General features: G+C 34.9%; 1 protein-coding gene across 8 annotated transcripts in view; it reads right to left on the reverse strand.

The window, feature by feature from the left end:
- Positions 1–19,257, reverse strand: part of LOC125645960 (protein saal1-like) — a 58,583-nt gene that overhangs the window by 15,540 nt on the left and 23,786 nt on the right. For 7 of the 8 annotated variants that reach the window (XR_008796042.1, XM_056140842.1, XM_056140844.1 and 4 more), the window contains 5 exons: positions 4,479–4,615; positions 3,324–3,443; positions 3,021–3,104; positions 2,509–2,588; positions 1,122–1,181 (listed from right to left, as the gene is read on the reverse strand). Coding sequence is in view for 7 of the 8 variants with exons in the window: in XM_056140842.1 (XP_055996817.1) it covers positions 1,122–1,181; positions 2,509–2,588; positions 3,021–3,104; positions 3,324–3,443; positions 4,479–4,615 (481 nt within the window). In the remaining variant the exon portion in view is untranslated. Of the gene's footprint in view, positions 1–1,121; positions 1,182–2,508; positions 2,589–3,020; positions 3,105–3,323; positions 3,444–4,478; positions 4,616–5,004; positions 5,135–19,257 lie in introns of those variants that run through there. The other variant, XM_056140845.1, reaches the window with a different exon arrangement.

Raw genomic sequence — 19,257 nt, forward strand, 5'->3', positions numbered from 1 at the left:
AACAGATGTCCCATGTCATAGTAGGTGTGGTACGCTAAAGAACTCTCACTGCTCAATGGCTCTAAGTGCCAAGGATAGGCCTAAATTCGATGCCCTTCCCTGGTATTGGCGACGTCTCCATATGAGTGAAAAATTCTCGAGAGGGACGTTAAACAAGAGACAATCAATCATAAAAGTTGATTTATTTGACAAAACATTTGAAAATATATGATGTTTTAAAGCCCGGTTTAAAGGAACATATTTTTCTACCCAAACTCAAAAGTAGTTGAAATTAAGAGCAATTAATTAACAGTGGTACTAAAATTGATAATCAATTATTAATGGATTTTACTTTGCATTTTAAAAAATATTATAAGCAAAATTGCAAAGCTTTTTAAAATATACTAGTTGAAATGTAGGCGGAAATCCAGAGTTAGCTTACATAGTTCTTTGAGATACAAGTAAGAATCCTCTGAAAATCCATGTTACCTAAAAACATATTACTTTATCATATATGCACCTCAACAATTAGATTTTATGAAATGATAATCTAATTGGCTTAATGTGGTTAGGTGACTAGAGAGAATAAAAATCATATCCCACCTCTGCAGAACCCCCTCTAGTCTTTAATTTTCCATTCTTGATTGTCAAACTTCATGCTCGAGGTATTAAGAACATAGGATATCCAAAATTAATAGTCAAAATTTTGTAAAACTATTTGTAAATGTTTTAATACATGTATTGCTAAAATCCCATATTCACCACAACATTTTCCTACAGTACAATCCTACTTCATATGATGCATCAAAAATCTCGAGAATCATATGACCTTTAAAACATGCTGTGTTTATGTGGGATTTTCGATCATTTGATCAGACACTGAAATCCACCAAGAAATGATCTAATGTACATGTGTTTCTATTGAATTTTGAAGTAGAGATTTGTGAATAATACAAAAATAAAGGCGACTTCATAGAAATTTCATGGTATTAAAATATGGGTTTTTAGCAATATCCAAAACATTTACAAATAGTTCTAACAAAATTCTTTTTTGTGGTATCCTTTGTCCTTAACTTAGCTTTGTGTTATCACCATTACACAAAACAGATTTATACCATTCTCTCTACCCTCCTATTTCTTACCTGGCAGTTTCATTCAGTGTTTGAGGATCAGAGTTGTCTAGCAATACCAAGGCCATACTCCTGAAATTATCATTATAATCATTTATCCTTCCTGGAGTTATCTCCCCACAGCACCTCCACCAAGACAAGAAACTTTTCTTGGAAAATTGATAAATAATTACTGATCATTAATTTTATATCAATAATTATTCATGTTTCCTACTTTTTGAATGATAAAACAAATGTTACAAAGGTTTTACATCCCCTAAAAGTCATGAATTTGCTAAAAATACATGTAGATACATGTTGTACAACTTTTTCGAAAGTTTTAAGTGTAAGAGAAAAAAAGTTAAATAATACTGATGACTTCAGATATTCAAAGTCCATGGAACTGCTGAAAAACTTCCAGAGGTCAAGAGTTTGAGGTTTTAAGAGTTGGCTTAATCTGGAAATAGTCAATCCGATCCATATATTCAAAATCCTTTACTAACATATTGCATGTCATTACTCATTCCTTCTATATCAGCATTCACTTGATAACCGAGAAGTTGCGAGTTGGAGCCCCGCTTGTGCCATGGCCTCGTCAAACCTGAGGCATGAACTTAAGTAGTGATTGCTCCTTCACCAAATGCACGGTATTCACAGATCATTTGGATATTACCTCAATAACGGAGGTCCCGTATCGCGGCAGGCATTGGCATGATAAAGAACCCTCACTGCTACAGCCATGAGCGCTAAGCATAGGTCTAAATTTGTGGTACTTCATCTACAACTGGTGACGTCTCAATATGAGGGGAAATTCTTGATGGGACGTGAAACAAACCACTAATCAACCAATTTTCTATGTAAGAAGTTAAGCAACAATATTTGCCATACTGACTTAGTAACAATAATTAACTACCCATTTAACTGACAGTTAGTATACACAATGAATACTTCAAGTTTTCAAAAGTGAAATATAATCAAAGGGACCAAGATTTTATTTTGAGAGATCAAGAACTTTGAGAGATTGATATATCTAAAGATCAAGAGTAAAATTGCTCAGTTATATCAAGAAAAAATCAGGACCAGGGCTCTGTTTTATCAAAGAACTTACAACTAAGACTAAATTGTTACATAGTTCTAAAACTTGTCAACTTCATTAATTTTGTGAGATGATATTCATATAAAATTACATAAATAAATTCTTCATATCACAATGTAATCAATTTAAAGAATAAAATTAATTGCAAAAGAAGATTTTGATCTTAGTCGTATGTTCTTTTGTAAAACGCAGCCCAGGACGTCACTTCAAGAGATCGAAGTTCAATCCATCAAGAATCAAGAGTCACCTGTATAAATATCATTAATTGTGATGCATTGACAGGTGTGAATGTTGAGTCCTTCATTATCACACTCATCAGCTTACCTAACTTTCTCATTTTCTGACATTGTCACACACACTTCGCTGTTACAAGCCATATTTCCCAGGATTCCTATGCAAATTTCCTGTCAAAGCAATTCAGAAGCACTTATACTCAGACCACAGGGATTCTGTTTAGGATAAAACCAATATGGTACAAGGAACATCAGCAATGAATTCTTTTAAGAAGAATGCTAAATTAATAAAACATTTATTGATCACTCTTCAATCTCTTTCTTCCTGGCCAGCTGATGTTCCAAATTAATATGGTGTCCATGACTTTCTGTACATAGTGATTGCTGAACATAATGTAAATGTAGCATATTTAGCTCATACAATATTTAGTGGAAAAATGTTTTCGATGAATTAGTAAGATTTGATTTAGCACTTTCCTTGTACTATTTATGAAAATAAAGAAATTAGCTGGCATTTCCACCAAAGGGCACTAAAAAGAATACTGCCAAATGTCCAATTACAGCAGGATATACTTCCATTAAAGCAAAATATTTCATACTCACTGTGACCCTGGGCGCTTTTGATTTACCGATCACTCCGATAAATATTTCAACAGCTTTGAACTCATGCAGAAACTGGACAACTTCCTGTACAGAAATTAAAACTGATATGGTATAGAAAGCATCACACAGATTATGGGTTACTCGCAAGAATAAACAATCTAACTTGAAGATTCTTGGTAATATGCTACGTAAAAAAAAAAAATCCACATAGGTTAATTCCCTTTCATTTTGCAACATCCAAGTATGATAGCCATCTAAGCATAAATTCTAAATCAGTATTCTAACACTTGCTTCATCCTTTACCGAGTTCATAGACATGTCCCATAGTTTACAAAGCTCAGTCTGCAGCTCTTCATCCACATCCACACCAAAATCATTCTCTCCTTCTTCTTCTTCTTTGTTGTCCATCTCTTTTTCTACCTCCTATTAAGAAATAAGTTTTATTTATAATAATGAAAATAAGAAGGCTAGGCAATACTTTGTGCACAGGGGAGGGGGTGGAAGAAAATTTACACTAAATCTTTGCAAAGATTTTTTTCTCCTGTTAATGTCCCAATGCCTATCCATTGTTAGGTATCACTTTTCATAGAGAAATTTCATATTTGCATAACACACTTCAAATTAAGGCAAATGGTTATCCTTTCATTTCACATTAATCACTTTAGGAAATTGCCATATTTACTGTAGTCTTAATTTCACTGCAGTTTTCACAAAATTAATTCAATAATTCATGAAAAATTACAAGCATATGTATATTACATAACATATATTACTCTTTCCAAATTAATACTGTTCAAATAAATATTTATACGGTATATACATACATACATAGATACCAAGGATAACCCATGAAAGCTTGAAAGCTTATTTCCAATGGGGTCCTTTGATGCACGGATGTTTGCGCTAGGGGTCATTTATGTGGGAGGAAACCGGAGTACCCGGAAGAAACCCATGTGTCCGAGCAGGCGACCGCCATACCCTCTCACACACAACCACTGCCGATCACAGGGATCAAACTCGGGTCGCAGCGGTGAGAAGCGAGAGCGCTACCTCTGCGCTACCCGGACACCCAAGCAACTTAAAAGATTTAAAATTATCTTAAAATTCCAGTAGTTCTTTCATTGTTGTGAAATATTTACAATGACAAATACTGAGAGAGTCACATCTACAACTTGGTATTATTCCACGTATCATGACAATATCAGAGGATTATTTTGGAGAGGTCGAATCCACAACAAAGAAAACTTACACGGTGCAAAGATTTGTAATAACCTAATAAAAGCATTAAGTAGCTCATTACACTAAAATTTTATTTAATGCCGAGCCAAATCTCAGCCTTGATTATGTAAGATCCAGATGAAGATATCCAGGACAATTGTATTTTTCACAGATGATGGACATGCACTCCTCTAATGTCATATGTTGCATTTCATCTGATACTCTGTATTGCAATATCACCTGAATAAGTTTCATCAGCGTAGAGAAAAGCCAGTGTTTACTGAAGGTTGTATTACGAATGACTCCCGCTTCAAGCAAGTCCGTATTCTCCTGCAACTCCGGGGGAGGAGAAGGGTTCCTTGTATAGCTTGGAGAATCTGTAATAAAAGAATCACACGACAGACTGAGAGCAAGGCGCGTTTACCACACAGGTGCTTGTTTCATAGGCTTCGAAAGCTATGCTATTTAATAACGTGTTAATAACACTGTTATTAAATAGCATTGCTTATGAAGTCTATGAAACAAGCGCCTATGGCCACGGGCACTGGAAGTTAATGTAAATATATAGTATGTGCATGTATACATGTACATACTATATATTTACATTAACTTCCAGTGCCCGTGCCTATGGCCTGTGGTTTACCACATGTACATTTGATACAAGTTTTTTTTTTTTCTCCCGTAAATATAAGATTCACATAAATGTAAATATCATGCCAAATTGTTAAACAGGTCTAAATTATCTACACATAAACATCAAGTATACCATCACTCATTTTCCTTTACTTGTGCATTGAAATAATGCGACTTTTTTTGGTGATTACTGTTAACTTTTTTTGCTTGTTGTTTTCCCACGTTTGTTTTCCTTTTAGAGTATACCGAGCCCGATTTTTATTAGAACAAATTAGGCTTACAGAAAGGTTGTTTATGGGACTTCTGACCACAGGGGCTCGTCACGAATTGACTCTCTCTATTCTATATTTACATAAATATAGAGTAGACGATGTCAAATTTTAATAAGACAAAAATTTCGTGACAAGCCCCTGTGATCTGACTATACTTTTTGTGTCAGTAGCGGATTTACCTCAGGGGGGGGGGGGGGGGGGGGGGGGGGGGGGGGGGGGGGAGGCACTACTAACATTTTCAAATCTAAGGTAAATCGTGGTCTCTTGTTTAAAAAATATAAACAATAGAAGAAGCAATAATTAATTTCTTCCACTTTCGGAGAAATAAATGACAAAATCTGTTGATTTATTGAAATTGAATCACTTTTATTGGGAGAACTTACATTTTTTGCAAAAACCTTTAAAATTTGCGTAATTCTATTAGATTTACCCTATTAAAAATAACAGAAAATAATAAAAATGACTACATAGAAGACATATTTCAATCCCTATAAAATCCAGGGACCAGCCGGGGAAAAATGTATTCTAAAAAATTGTATTTGCACTTCTCCTAAAGCTGGTAATGTTTCTAAATGACCGATCTTTCGGTGTCTCGACTTTTCACATATCCTCTTGAAAACAATTTAAATAGGAACCAAAATACAAAGTATCATTCCAACAGGTCTTCTAATAGAAATTATAAAACTTGGACGTTTTGTAAAAATAAAATATTTTAAAAACACCCCAAAAACAAAACACGCACACACGCACGCGAGCGCATGCACGCACACACACATACACACACACAAATTGTGTTTCTTTTACTACGGACCGCATGCAGTCATTAGACTTCTTATTTAGGACACCTACGTCTATCAAAGAGTTCTGTTTTATGCATCTTAGCTTGTGTGTGAGCATGCTCTGCAGCTTGTATATAATTCATACCCACACCTTCAAAATCTAATATCAGGACCAACTCTGACGACCAGACCACTTAACCAACGAACAACAGCGCCCGTCGTTAAATCTTTGTAATGCGACCCTCCAGCAATTGGGTTTAATTAAAATAATTGAAATTTGCATCCAAAAATAATAACCAATTGTTAATTGATGCTTTTAAAGAGGATGAAAAGTTATCTCATGTAAAAACTAGTCCAAGCATGACTAAATCATTGAGTATTAAAAAGATGATTGGACTTTCCTCTTTAGAGATTTCCTATGAAACATTTAGCAATAAATTAAGAAACTATTATGAAAATAAAATATCTGATCAATTTGATAACATAAAACAAACAAATTGTGGAAAACTTGTATTTTATGGCCAATTATATAATTATAATTTTAAATTGCAAGAATATTTGAAATTTACACATTACCAAAAGCTTACATATCTCTACTCACTAAACTAAGACTAAGTGCACATCTCCTCAATATTGAGGTTGGGAGATACTGTACACCTCCAATTCCACGATCTAACAGATTCTGCTTGAATGAAGTCGAGGATGAGAAACACTTCCTATTATTTTGTACAAAATACGATCACTTGAGGAATAAATATTCAGAACATTTGGGTGATTTGAATGCAAATTCCATAAAAAGTCTCATGAATACTGAAAATTATACATTCACAAAGCATTTTTGTCAATATTTGAATGAGTGTTTTAATCTAAGGTACACTGAATTGAGAAATCAGGACAATTGTGGTTAATCTGAAATTGTGTATTATGTTATACAAACTAGTACGAGGGCTGTTCGATATGTAATGTGTATTGTACCTCAGCGCGATGACGCTTTGCACGATGATGATACTCTTGAATAGCTCTATTTAATACCTTTCCAACGGTATAAACACGAGCCTTCAGCTCCACGTGGTTTTAAACTTATAGTCATTTCAATAGAGCCAGTCGTTGACCAATGTTGTAAAAATGGTTGGAAAACGGGTTGAGAATATTGATGAAGTTAGAGCTTGCATAAAAGTTCGCACAAAACTCGGTCATTCGGTAATGCAGATTGTTACTGAATTGAGGGAAGTTTATGGGTCTGATAACTTATCTTATGAGACAGTTCGTAGATGGAGAAAGAAATTTCTGACTGGCACAGAGTCCTTCAAAGATTCAGCAAAATCTGGCCGACCTGTGACTATAACAGGCAAGGCAAATGTCTCAAAAGTCATGGAAATAATTGAAAGTGGAGATACACGATTCGTGATATTGCCAAAGCTGTTGACATATTGCTAGATCGCGGGTGCATTTCATTTTGAAGCGTATTTTGAAAGTACGAAAGATTTCTGCCCGATGGATACCGCATATATTGAACGGGTACGAGTACAAACCGCTAAGCAATGGCTCAAAATGTTTCCCAAATGCAATCAAAGACAATTTGCAAACATTATTACTGGTGACGAAACATGGGTTCACTATTTCGAACCAGAAAGAAAAATTGGAAACAAAATATGGCTAACTAAACACGGTAGAAGGCCTGTAGTTGCCAAAAGAACCATAAGCACAAAGAAGGTTCTTTATTGCATATTCTTCTCATGTGGTGGTATAGCCGTACAAATTTCGGTGTCGAAAGGAAAAGGTGTTACAGGTCGGTATTACCGAGATGTTATGCTAAAAAGGCTCAATAAATACATGTATTATCATAAACAACGCCCTGTGTCAGGATTCAGGCATGTTCGTGTACTTCATCTGAGCTTGTTAAGCAATGTCTGAAGTCGGAGAAGGTTACCGTCTTGCCACACCCACCATACTCTCCAGATCTAGCCCTATGCGACTTATTCCTTTTCCCAAAACTTCAAAAGTTCTTATCTGTTCGTCATTACAAGTCCCGACAAGCCCTTGGCTCAGCCATCAAGTCAGTGCCTCAGAGGTCTACCTAAATCAGCGTACCGTGACGCATTACATAAATGGATTCAGAGATTGAAATTATGAATTTCAAACTTTGAATTAAGGGATGTAATGTTCATTTCACTATTTGAGTAGAAAGCTTTTGAAATATCGTATAATACACATTACATATCGAACACCCCTCGTATATGATGTTAATTTATGATGTACGCCTCATGTTTGGTAATCGTCAATAAAGCACATACTACGAAATATATGGATATTGTATTACAAACTGGTAGAATTAACACTATATCTGTTCCTCCCTCCCTGTCGAGATATTTCCAAATGACACAACCCGATCCTTTGGGATTCTAAATTAATACTATATGTAGAAAGGACAACATACTTGACTGAAGTTATATTGCTTGGTTGTGGGCATTTTATGAATAAAAAGATAATTTTGTTTTACTCAAGGAAAAATAGCTCTACCTGTATGTCAAAGTTCATATATCAAACAAAGTATTTGTAAAGGGTTACCTAACATCACATTAAACGTAACTCGTGTCGACGCCATTAAAGGTCATGCCTTCAAGGACCAAATCAAAGACGCAATTCCCTGTAAAAACAACTAAATCAGCTGCAAACCAGTACATTTGTAGCTCATTTATAATATGAATTTCTTATCAACAAATTAAATTGTTAGCTTTCGTTAAAGATGCAAAACACAAACAAAGCCCCGCCCTTCGTCAGTGAGGCGACACGAGGACGATCTATCCAGAGGCCCTTCTCGGTTACCTGGGTATCAAACCCACCCAATTTCAAATTTAACACAGCAATATCCTTAATGCCATCCCACACGGAAAAACAATAATAATCAAAGTACTGAAACGAGGTGAGGAACGATGCAAAATGTGACAAAGGCACTAATGCTATCTATACATGTATACTGTATATCTATTCTGTTTAATATTCCTATGTTGCTCCAACACCCTTCAAAACCGTTCATATCTTATTTAGTTAACCACCATAAAATGGCTAACATATTGCCAATACAGCGTTAAACCCCAATCGATCAATCAACCTAGATGCTGCCTTGAAGGTAAAAAAAGATAATCAATAAGAAGCAGATCTAAATCTAAGTTTGAAAATCCATGCTGTCAGTGTTTAGATTATAGCATGTCAAATGATTAAGGATTAAATACATATAATTTTAAATTAACGGTAAATTTAGCAGCTGAACTCATCCTTTTGATTCATTGCAAAGCAGAAAGAAGTATAGCGCACTTGGTATGCAATTTCGCCGACATGAATATCTTTTTCTTGAATATCATTTTTTAGAAATATTTTGCTATACAATGTTAGTTTATACTTGTGCTTACCCAAATTACTCAATAAAGATATCTATATGTTGATAGTATCTTTATTTGATAAGCATAAACATCACCGTGATTATATAGAGTATATAGTAGATGTAACGTAATGGGCCTAAAAATTGCAAACTGTTGCAAAAGGCCACCCTAAACCAGAAATAAAACACTGAAATTGTTTTACTTGAGTATGGCTATACATGTACATAAGTCCATTTGAAGAAATTTGGTTTAAGGTGGCCCTCTCGTTGAAAATGGTTAAAAATGACAAAAATCGTTCTCAAAATTTACCTTGAGATTAAGCAGTCTGTCAAACATTAAACCTTTAAACTTACATGCCTGAGTGGCCTAGTGGTTTAGGTGCTCGGTAACCTTACACTTAAAACATACATTAGGAGTTCAAGTCCAATATTTTCCCATTCTATTTTTTTTTTTTTTTTTTTTTTTTTTTTTTGCTTTTTATTTATTTTTTTTTTTGTGTGGAGGGGGGGGGGGGCTTTTCTTGAGGGTGTGTGTGTTATAAATGTGATACATATATTATAACAAATATTAGTCATTTTCATCATAAATAACTTCCAATATTTGCAACTTACGACTTAAAGAAAAGGAACTTATTCCCAAATCACTGCAGTTCCGTTTGTTTACACAAACCTGTTCCTGTGTGCACAGGATTTTCAAACCGTAATGTGGCTGACGAAAAGCTTCACAAAAACTACAAGAAAAGGGGCACAAATGCACAGCGTGTAATAAGAAAAAATAGGTCAAGGTAGGAAAGAACTGTTATACAGTTTGACTTCTTAAAAGTAGATATAAAAACTCATGTAGCAACTGTCATATGATATTTAGGCAAAGCTTAACGCTCGAATTATCAACCAAAGGCAAATGAACTGATGAAATCTATTAAAGGTGCTGCAGCCAAGTCAGAAAAAGACAGTGAGCTAAGTAATGCCACGTGTAAAAGGGCTGTTGTGTGATATGAATGCACCTATGAAAATATTGTACTGTTCATCATTCCACATAGGAACATGGGTTATCGATTAAAGAACGACTCGTATATATGTCAGTAATTATAATGCTAAACTGCGGCAGTTATTTATCTTGGTTAACGAAACATTAAAAACGTTGGCCTTATATTTAAAAATATTCACTCCACTTTTCATACTGTATACATCTTTTTTGTTTATACTTTGTAATTGAATATGTATTATGCTGATGAGCCGTAGGGCTTAAAGCCAATAAACAATACAATACAATACAAAAATAACACCCCGGTCTATTATTGGAAGCCGGTGTTTTCCTTTTCGATTTCTAAGTCGGCCGTTTCGTCAGCAAAAGCGCTATATCTCTTTAAGGTAGTAGCAAGGAAAGGACCATTGTATTCAAAACCATCAATCATATCACCGGTGTAAATATTCAATATCGATACATGTGTTAATTGATCTTGATGGAAGATAGAAATGATAAAGGCATTGCTTGCTTCAATAAGGTGAATTGCTGTACAGACATATCACATTGCTATCTTCTTATTGAAGCAATCCACTCTGCGAGCGACTTTTTCATTAACCTCTTTATGAGCAATACAGACATGTGAATTTGCTACACAGCTTCCTTTAGAAAACATATCAAATCCTTGGTGAATGTTAGCAGTTACACATTCTCTACAGAAATCTCTTTTTTTTCCTTCTAATTCTCTTTGATTTTTGTTGTCCTTTCGTCTCATTATTTTTAGTTCAATCAAGGGTTTTTTTCCACATCATTCAATCTTCATTCTAATGTCATCATTTCAAAACTGAATACTACCTGAACTGCCGTAGCAAAAAGAAAACTAGGGATCGAGTTATTACCATACCGAAATCAGGTGCCTAGGAGGGACAAGCATCTCCTGTCGACCGATCACACCCGCCGTGAGCCCTACATCTTGATCAGGCAAACGGAGTTATCCATAGTCAAAATCAGTGTGCCAAGAACGGCTTAACAATCGGTATGAAACACGTCAGGCAGCATTTGACCCAATGATAGGTTGTTTTGGCAAACTAGATCATAGAATTTGCTGAATGCTGACTTTAAACGAGAATGTTGAAACCCCTGCACAATCAACTTGTTTGTCAATAGCCTGTCTCGATTTAAAAACTGACCATACACAGAACAAGCTCTTGCGTATCGAATCAAGTGAGAGATATAAACACCATATGCAGCTGATAAAGGAATATTGCTATATACATGTAAATATGGGAAGTTGACGATGGAGAAGCTGAAATCATCTCGTTTGTCATAAAGTTGAATTGTTGGTTTGCCAGTAATATTTACTTTCAATAAAGTATCTCAGTATGAAGCAAAAGTGGACGACTCTGTGGTGTATTTTATTTCGAGTTCACATATATCGAATCGACTTGTGAATGAAAATTATTATTGTGTATACATGTAGATAAAACGTCGTCGATATATCTAACTGTCGAATTGAAGGCCACAGATAATCCACAGCAAGATATTTTTTTCTTCTTACGTAGAAGTTTTTGAATAAATTATTCTTATAAGAATATAAAAACAGGCCAGTTAACAAATATGTCGACTTGTCAGAACATTATGTCGACTTAATGTCAGATTTCTATGTCGACTTATTATCAGATCTTTATGTCGGCTTGTAGTGAGATCATTATATCGACTTGTATTTAATATGCTTTAGATTTCGTGTCTCTATTCTTTTTGAAACAAAAGAGTAAGGAAAACACTCTCTCTTTCCTAGTGATTCAATACCCAACGTTATCTTATATCACTATCCTGTTTCTGATCACACCAGTGTGGTCATATGAGAAAAAGATTCAAGTTTTCAAGCGCTATCTAGAAAAAGATTGAAGATTTTAAGCGCTATCTAGAAGTATATAAAAAACAACGATCAATGAAAAATTTCAAAAATATGAATAATGAACTTGCAAATTGTAAAAGACGGAAACATGTTCATCTTTTGTTGTTTTTGCTTGTTTTGTTCTATTCTTTTAAGCAAAGAAGGACATATTTGATAAACTACTAGTCAATACAACTCATGAATAATCTAATGGAATTTCAAAGAACAGACCGTTACCTTGTATTAACCTTGAGACAAAAATGAGAACATCCGATTTTTTTTTCAAAAAGAATGTATAATTATGCTTTAACATGCAAAATATCATATTTCACGGTGTCCAATAAATATTAGAAAAATCCATCCTAAAATCTTTTGCACAATGGGCTATCTACTTCAGCCAATCTATAACATCTTTACAAATAGCTAGATTTATATTGAACCATACACGAACATATGGGTTGAAAATCTATTTAAAGTGTGCGGATTTTATGCATGAGTATTTGTTTTGTCTGTTTGAAGCACAGCTTGTGATGTTATCGCGTTTGTGGTACACACACACAAAAAAAACCAAAACCCCAACCCCGTTCGGCCTTCTGAGGACTGAGTAGTTATACGATTGATTCGAGAATGTACAGTTTCTCTATAAAAGACGCCAACTCAACAGAATACGCACTCTAATCACTACAGTAGCCCTTTCTAATTTTCAGTTCAATCATGTCATCAACTCTCTTTTGTCGAATAATGGATTCTAATTACAAGTTTCTTCTTCAAAATATCTAAAACGTTCTGTATCTATCACGATCTATGCAGGGGGAAGTTATTATTTTGAGACCAAACTTCATGAACGTATTTTGACGGGGGAAAATCGACGAAATCTGGAGGGAGTAAATATTAACAAGTGTATGTACCTGGAGAATTTTTCACTCATACTGAGAAAGTTAAGAAAACCAGCTGTAGGCGAGTATCACAAAGAAAGTGGGCGCATTAACCGTGGATTCGTCAGTAATCGGGGTGTACAAGGAGAGTGAACATTTTATCGATAATTTGTGAACATCTTTCAAATCATCATCCTTATAAAGGTTTCTCTGTGACAAACTCTATCTTGAAATACTTCTGGTTTGACCAGTACCCGAATATACATGTAACAGCACGACGAATTGACGCAAAAACCTTACAATTTACACTTGTTTTAAAATGATTTGAATGTTTCTGAGTGGCCTCTCCATGAATTTGAAACGTGCAATGAATGTATTTTCACCAAAGAATATACCATGAAAGCTTATACTGCTTCGTTAAAAAAGAAAGAGAGATTACCAAGAGATTGGACCCCAGAAACTGAAGCAATGAGTATTTTGGTTTCAAATGCTGTTGGAGTTACTTATTCTTTTTCTTTCTTTAAAAATAGTTTGTGCTGTACCGAAATAGATTTTCACATATTTTTCACAGGAGAACTGTGTGTATTGCGTGTGCAAAAAATAATACTCAAAGGCAAAATATCATTTTATGCATATTAGACATGCTTTTGTTTTCTGCTACATGCAAACGAACGCCAGTGTTTATACAACTGCATTTAAATGCCATCGCATAAATATTTCAAATAGAACCTATCATCGATTTATCCAGGAAACCCTTTAATTAAAATTAACTTGTTCGAGTCTGTAGCCCACTTCCTTTAGATCAGTGAAGTTTCGTAATGTGTCAACGCATGCGGCGACACAGGACCTTCGTGATTTTCACTTAATTTTCACAAAGAGCAATCACTAACCGTCTTTACGTCGGAGGTTTCACGTGGTTATGGCACGAGCAGGGCTCGAAGTGAACGCTGTAACCTATGATCAAAGTACTGTGAGTGCTAAAAGACGAAGGCATGAAGATTCTTTGTTGTATTTTTACGCCTCATTCCAATCCGAGATTCCCGTGACTCTTACCCTCGATTTTGTATTGTGACATGTGCGGGGGAGAGTCAGAGGTCAAAGTGGGCTCCATATTGAAAAGTGGGGATTCAGCGACACCAGCTGCTTTGCCTACCGTTTACAACTTTATTCCGCGGATTTACCTTTCAAGACGCGATGATTCAGTTATCAGATGATTATTCTACAAGTGGACCATGATTTGTTCGATGATATCGTCATTTAAACGGCCCTAACACCGACAAATGAAGCATCACTTTGACTTAATTAAGTCGCCTCCTCGCCGTTTGCTTTCTTTGCGCATGACGTCAACACACAAATGCACAAAATTTCAATCGGGGTCAAAGTAGTCCTGATTAACATGTAGAATAATCCTCCGATAATTGAATCCTTGCGTTACGTAATATTTAAACCGAAAGATAAATAGGTATACGGGTTTAAAATCTAATATTTTTTGAGATGGGTTTTGTGTCTTCGACCCGAGTTTACATTGTGTATGGCCTTAAAATATTTGTTAAATGTAGACATATTTTACGGTCTTTCCGCGATCCTACCTAGTGTTTTTGGGAGATGAACTTTGTTCAACTTTTCTAGGCCATCACGCACTACGCGCATGAACAGACTGCCCAAGACTTGATGTTAGCCTGATGTCTCAGAAAATCTAATCATATATTCAAAAGCTATATGAGCATTATGTATTATGTTTGTTTTACAAAATGATTGGAAAAGATATACAGTATACATGCGATTCTTTTCTTTTATATTTGTATTGGACGAGTTCATTGCTGGTTAGAGGGGTTGAAGGTTTAAGATTTACCCCGTAACACACTTGCGCCTCTGCATATAGTAAATAAATGAATTTATAAATTCATTGAACCAAGTTTACAGCGCAAATTCATTGAAAATAAACCCATATTTAAAAAAAAAAAAACACGGCGAAATTACTTTGATATATATACAGTAATTAATTTGTTTTTCTTTGAATGTTCAACTCCCAGAAGAATCTTCTGTACTTTGATTTCACATCGTGTTTTGTTCAAATATGCACAGACAAGAAGATTATCTTCCACGTGTGTGTAGTTTTATTAATGGGGGGGGGGGGGGGCTTAAAAATAGAGAAGTCGATACTTGGACTAAAGTTTGAGATTATACTCGAATTTTGACTGCTCAAATAAAAGAAAACTCAAACTTTAAAAGTTTGAAATTTAAAAAAATAAAATAAATCTAAGCCTACCGGCAATAGAAAACGTTCACTAAAGCATTCAAAACTCAAATCAAGTTCAGAACGATTTGTTCCGTTAAATGTAAACAGCATCATATATATATATATTTTTTTTTTAAATTTATTGTTTATTAGTAAACAAGATAAATTTCAGCTTTCATTTTCATAAACATTTAAAACCGCCATCATTCTAACTGGTACGCTAGGCGCTATTTGGAAGAATTCGTTGCTGATTTATAGAGGGGTTCGTTGCTGATTTATAGAGCGGTTCGTTGCTGATTTATAGAGGGGTTCGTTGCGGATTTATAGAGGGGTTCGTTGCGGATTTATAGAGGGGTTCGTTGCTGATTTATAGAGGGGTTCGTTGCGGATTTATAGAGGGGTTCGTTGCTGATTTATAGAGGGGTTCGTTGCGGATTTATAGAGGGGTTCGTTGCGGATTTATAGAGGGGTTGAAGGTAAAGACGTATAACTAAATGAATACATAAAATTCAACCATGTTATCTACGCAGATAGATCTAGTGAAAATAAATGAATGCGAAATTACTTTGATATATACAATAACTGATTTTTTTTCTTTAAATGTTTGAAAAGTTCCGGTCCCAGGAGTGCATTCTGTACTCCGAGCTATCAGTAATGGGTGTGAATTTTTCCTGACAGGTCCCCGAGGTTCCATTTAGTGTTCTCAAATTATGTAACAATGAGACAAAAAACAAAAAACAAACGGCGTTCTACAGTTGGTGTTGATGAAAATGTAAACATTAAAGCCTGGTTTTGTTATCATAACTAGAGATGAAGACGCTCGCTAGCATGGTAGGAAATATAAACCTAGTACATAATGCTGACTCCCGTCATATTCCAATAATTGTTTAAATATCATTACAAAGCTTTTCATTCCATGGCTCAAAATTACGAGAGAAAGAGAGAAAAAAAGTATTGCATTGCGTACTTTAATATCTGTAATATATCCTATACAGCAGATTTTAAATTATGACACAACTTTCCTGAAAAACAAAAATACATATTTGGAATGTGATCACAAACGCCTGGAATGATATTCAATTCACCGCTAACAATAAGTAATGAGAGGACAACTTCACATTCAGTAAGTACCACAAATATGTAAAATGATAAAACATTCAATTGTGTTCAGAACAAGAGTTAAATATGAAAATGAAAACTAGACAAACTTTCTGGATATATAGGGGAAAAACAATGAACCGTCTCTCCAGTTTATACATATGTAGGTACTGACAAGAGCCACAATCGTCACGAGGAATTTTGTTCAAAATCTGTTACCCCCCTCCCCCTTTCAACAATCCAGGCACGTAGTATCGTTTTTCACAGGGGGGGGGGGGGGTATCTAGAATTCTTAACAAGGAAAATAAAGGGAAAAAATCAACCCTAAAAGATCTTCTTTTCACCAAAACTTCTTACTTTGCATGTGAAAGTAAATAGAGTTGCATGTAAAAGTGACGGAAAATTAACCTTGTCCAAGACAGTGGCCCCAAGAGAGATACCAGTATTAAATGAGATCAATATGAAAGTAACATCAATTTTTCGAGAAAAAAAAATCTTGGAAGTAAATAGAATCCTGATTTACACATGCATGTACATGTCTGAAAATTATTTACAATAAATACCACAAACTTAATTTTGAGTTAAAATTCTTTGTTCATGACCTCTCCTGTGTATATGATGCATCTGCAGTAACTCATAATATTAGAAACACATTTAAAAAAAAAAAAAAAAAAACCACTTGTAAACACAAGGAAATTTAAGTAAAATTTACAATTTCCTTTCACAAACACGTCCCTAAAATATTAAACAAATTTTCTTTATAATCACCAACAGATCTGATGAAAACTGATACATTTTTTTTTAAACCTCCACTCGAAATAAATTGACAAATCTTCCAATTTGTGTTTATCATATCAGGTTTCTTTAACAACAGAAAATTTAAATCCAAGTGCCTGATCATTGATTGAATGTGCTCTCTCCAGCTGTCACGTGTTTTGAAATCTACTGGATTTAGCACATTACAACTATCTTATCTGATAAGACTGCCTTTTTGATTTTGAATATGTGCAATTACTTGTACAGCGTGCATATATTTACATAATTTCATTCGAATGAAATCAAGACAAACAGTCAACAGTCACGACTTTTATACATGTACATCATAGACGCTATTGATGATATTTAAACATATTTTCAAAATGATTCGCAACAAAGTCTATCACGTGAATTACATGTACACTTACATACGGGACTTTGGGACTCATAGTAAAAAAATACGAGCATGGAACATGTTGAAATACAAAAATACAAGACAGATGGATTTCTGTAGATGGATAAAGCTAAGAAAAATGACAATTCACAGCATGGATAATCAACAGATGGACATTCAATCGGTTTACTAGTGTCCCCAGAAAGTATATCCGATTAGTGTATACAGGGTCCTGAAGGCGCAAGTGTCATTTAGATCAGTCAAACATAAATGCAAGTTCCCTTCCGTTCCCTTCTACAACTTGACCCCATTTGTTCAGATAATACCAACTCCATCCTATATACTGTATCATGCAAGACCATAAGAGTTATGACATGTAATACGTGGACGGAGTGGTGGAGATTCATAGGAAGGGGCGGACAACAATATTATCATTTACCAATCTGAACTTCCCTAAAGATTCTATAATTCAGTAAAATCCCAAATCAGGAAGAACATTTATAGCACTTTTATATACCACATTTACTCGTGTGTTATTTGCGCGTATGCACTCTCTCAACAATATATGAAAGAACTGTGTAGGTAGCGCTTAATATCAAAAGAAAAGGAAAATGGAATGCTGATTATAAGTTTGTAATACAGGTGTCTCTCCCAGCCTGGTGTGACGCCCAGAAATAACCCTCATATTAGATTAAAAAAATAAACCTCCGTTTTACGGAGTCGGCACAGTCATCCACAATGCACGCTATCCACGGAGTTTAAGAACAAGAGGCCCATGGGCCACATCACTCACCTGAGTCACCTTGGCTTTGCTGATGTTCAGCTGTTGTGATTTTTTAAAAGTCTATATTCCCATGAAATATCTTGACCCCATATCATGGCCCCAATCTAGCCCAAAAGGGTCAGACATAATCGCACTTCAATTCACACCATACGCGGATGTCTCAACACCTGGACACCACCAATGAATATTATTATAAACTTTCTGTTATGGAGAAGGTCAATGTCACAAGCACATAAATCATGATATGAAATAAAAGCTGTTGTCATAAGAAATCTGTATACAAAATATGAAAAATCTACCTTGAATAGTTCAGGAGATATGAATAAGTTACATGTAGGTTTTCTTAAAAGTGGGTCAAACTACAAGATCACAGGGTAAAAAAACCAAAGTATTGAATGAAAGGTCTTGTCAAATACACTACATGTTTATACAAAATATGAAAGGCCAACCTTAAACATTTTAGATAATTCAGGAGATGTTTAATACCTGGTAGCTTAGATTTTCTTAAAATAGGTCAAACCCCAATGTTAAGGTCACAAGGTTTGAAACCTTAAGCTTGGTACTGAAAAAATAGACTCTTTGTCACAAGAACTGCATATATAGATAATATATAAAATATGAGAGCCCTATCACTATTCAAAAGTTATAAGTAAGGTTAAAGTTCAAACTCCAAGGTCAAAGATCAGGTATGTAAGGCCTCACCATAATCAATCTATATGCAAATTATGAAAGCCCACCTTAAATAGTTCAGCAGATATTGAATAGGTTAAGTTTTCTTAAAAGTAGGTCAAAAACTTTGGTAACAGAGAGGTTGTGTCACAAGGAATGTACATATAAATATGAGAGCCCTATCACTCATCATTCAAAAGTTATCAGCAAGGTTGAAGTCAGACAGGACAACATAATATGCCCTGACTATAACTGTTGCAGCCCCCCCCCCCCCAAAAAA

Source organism: Ostrea edulis, chromosome 6 (genome assembly GCF_947568905.1).
Source record: "Ostrea edulis chromosome 6, xbOstEdul1.1, whole genome shotgun sequence".
Taxonomy (NCBI): Eukaryota; Metazoa; Mollusca; class Bivalvia; order Ostreida; family Ostreidae; genus Ostrea; species Ostrea edulis.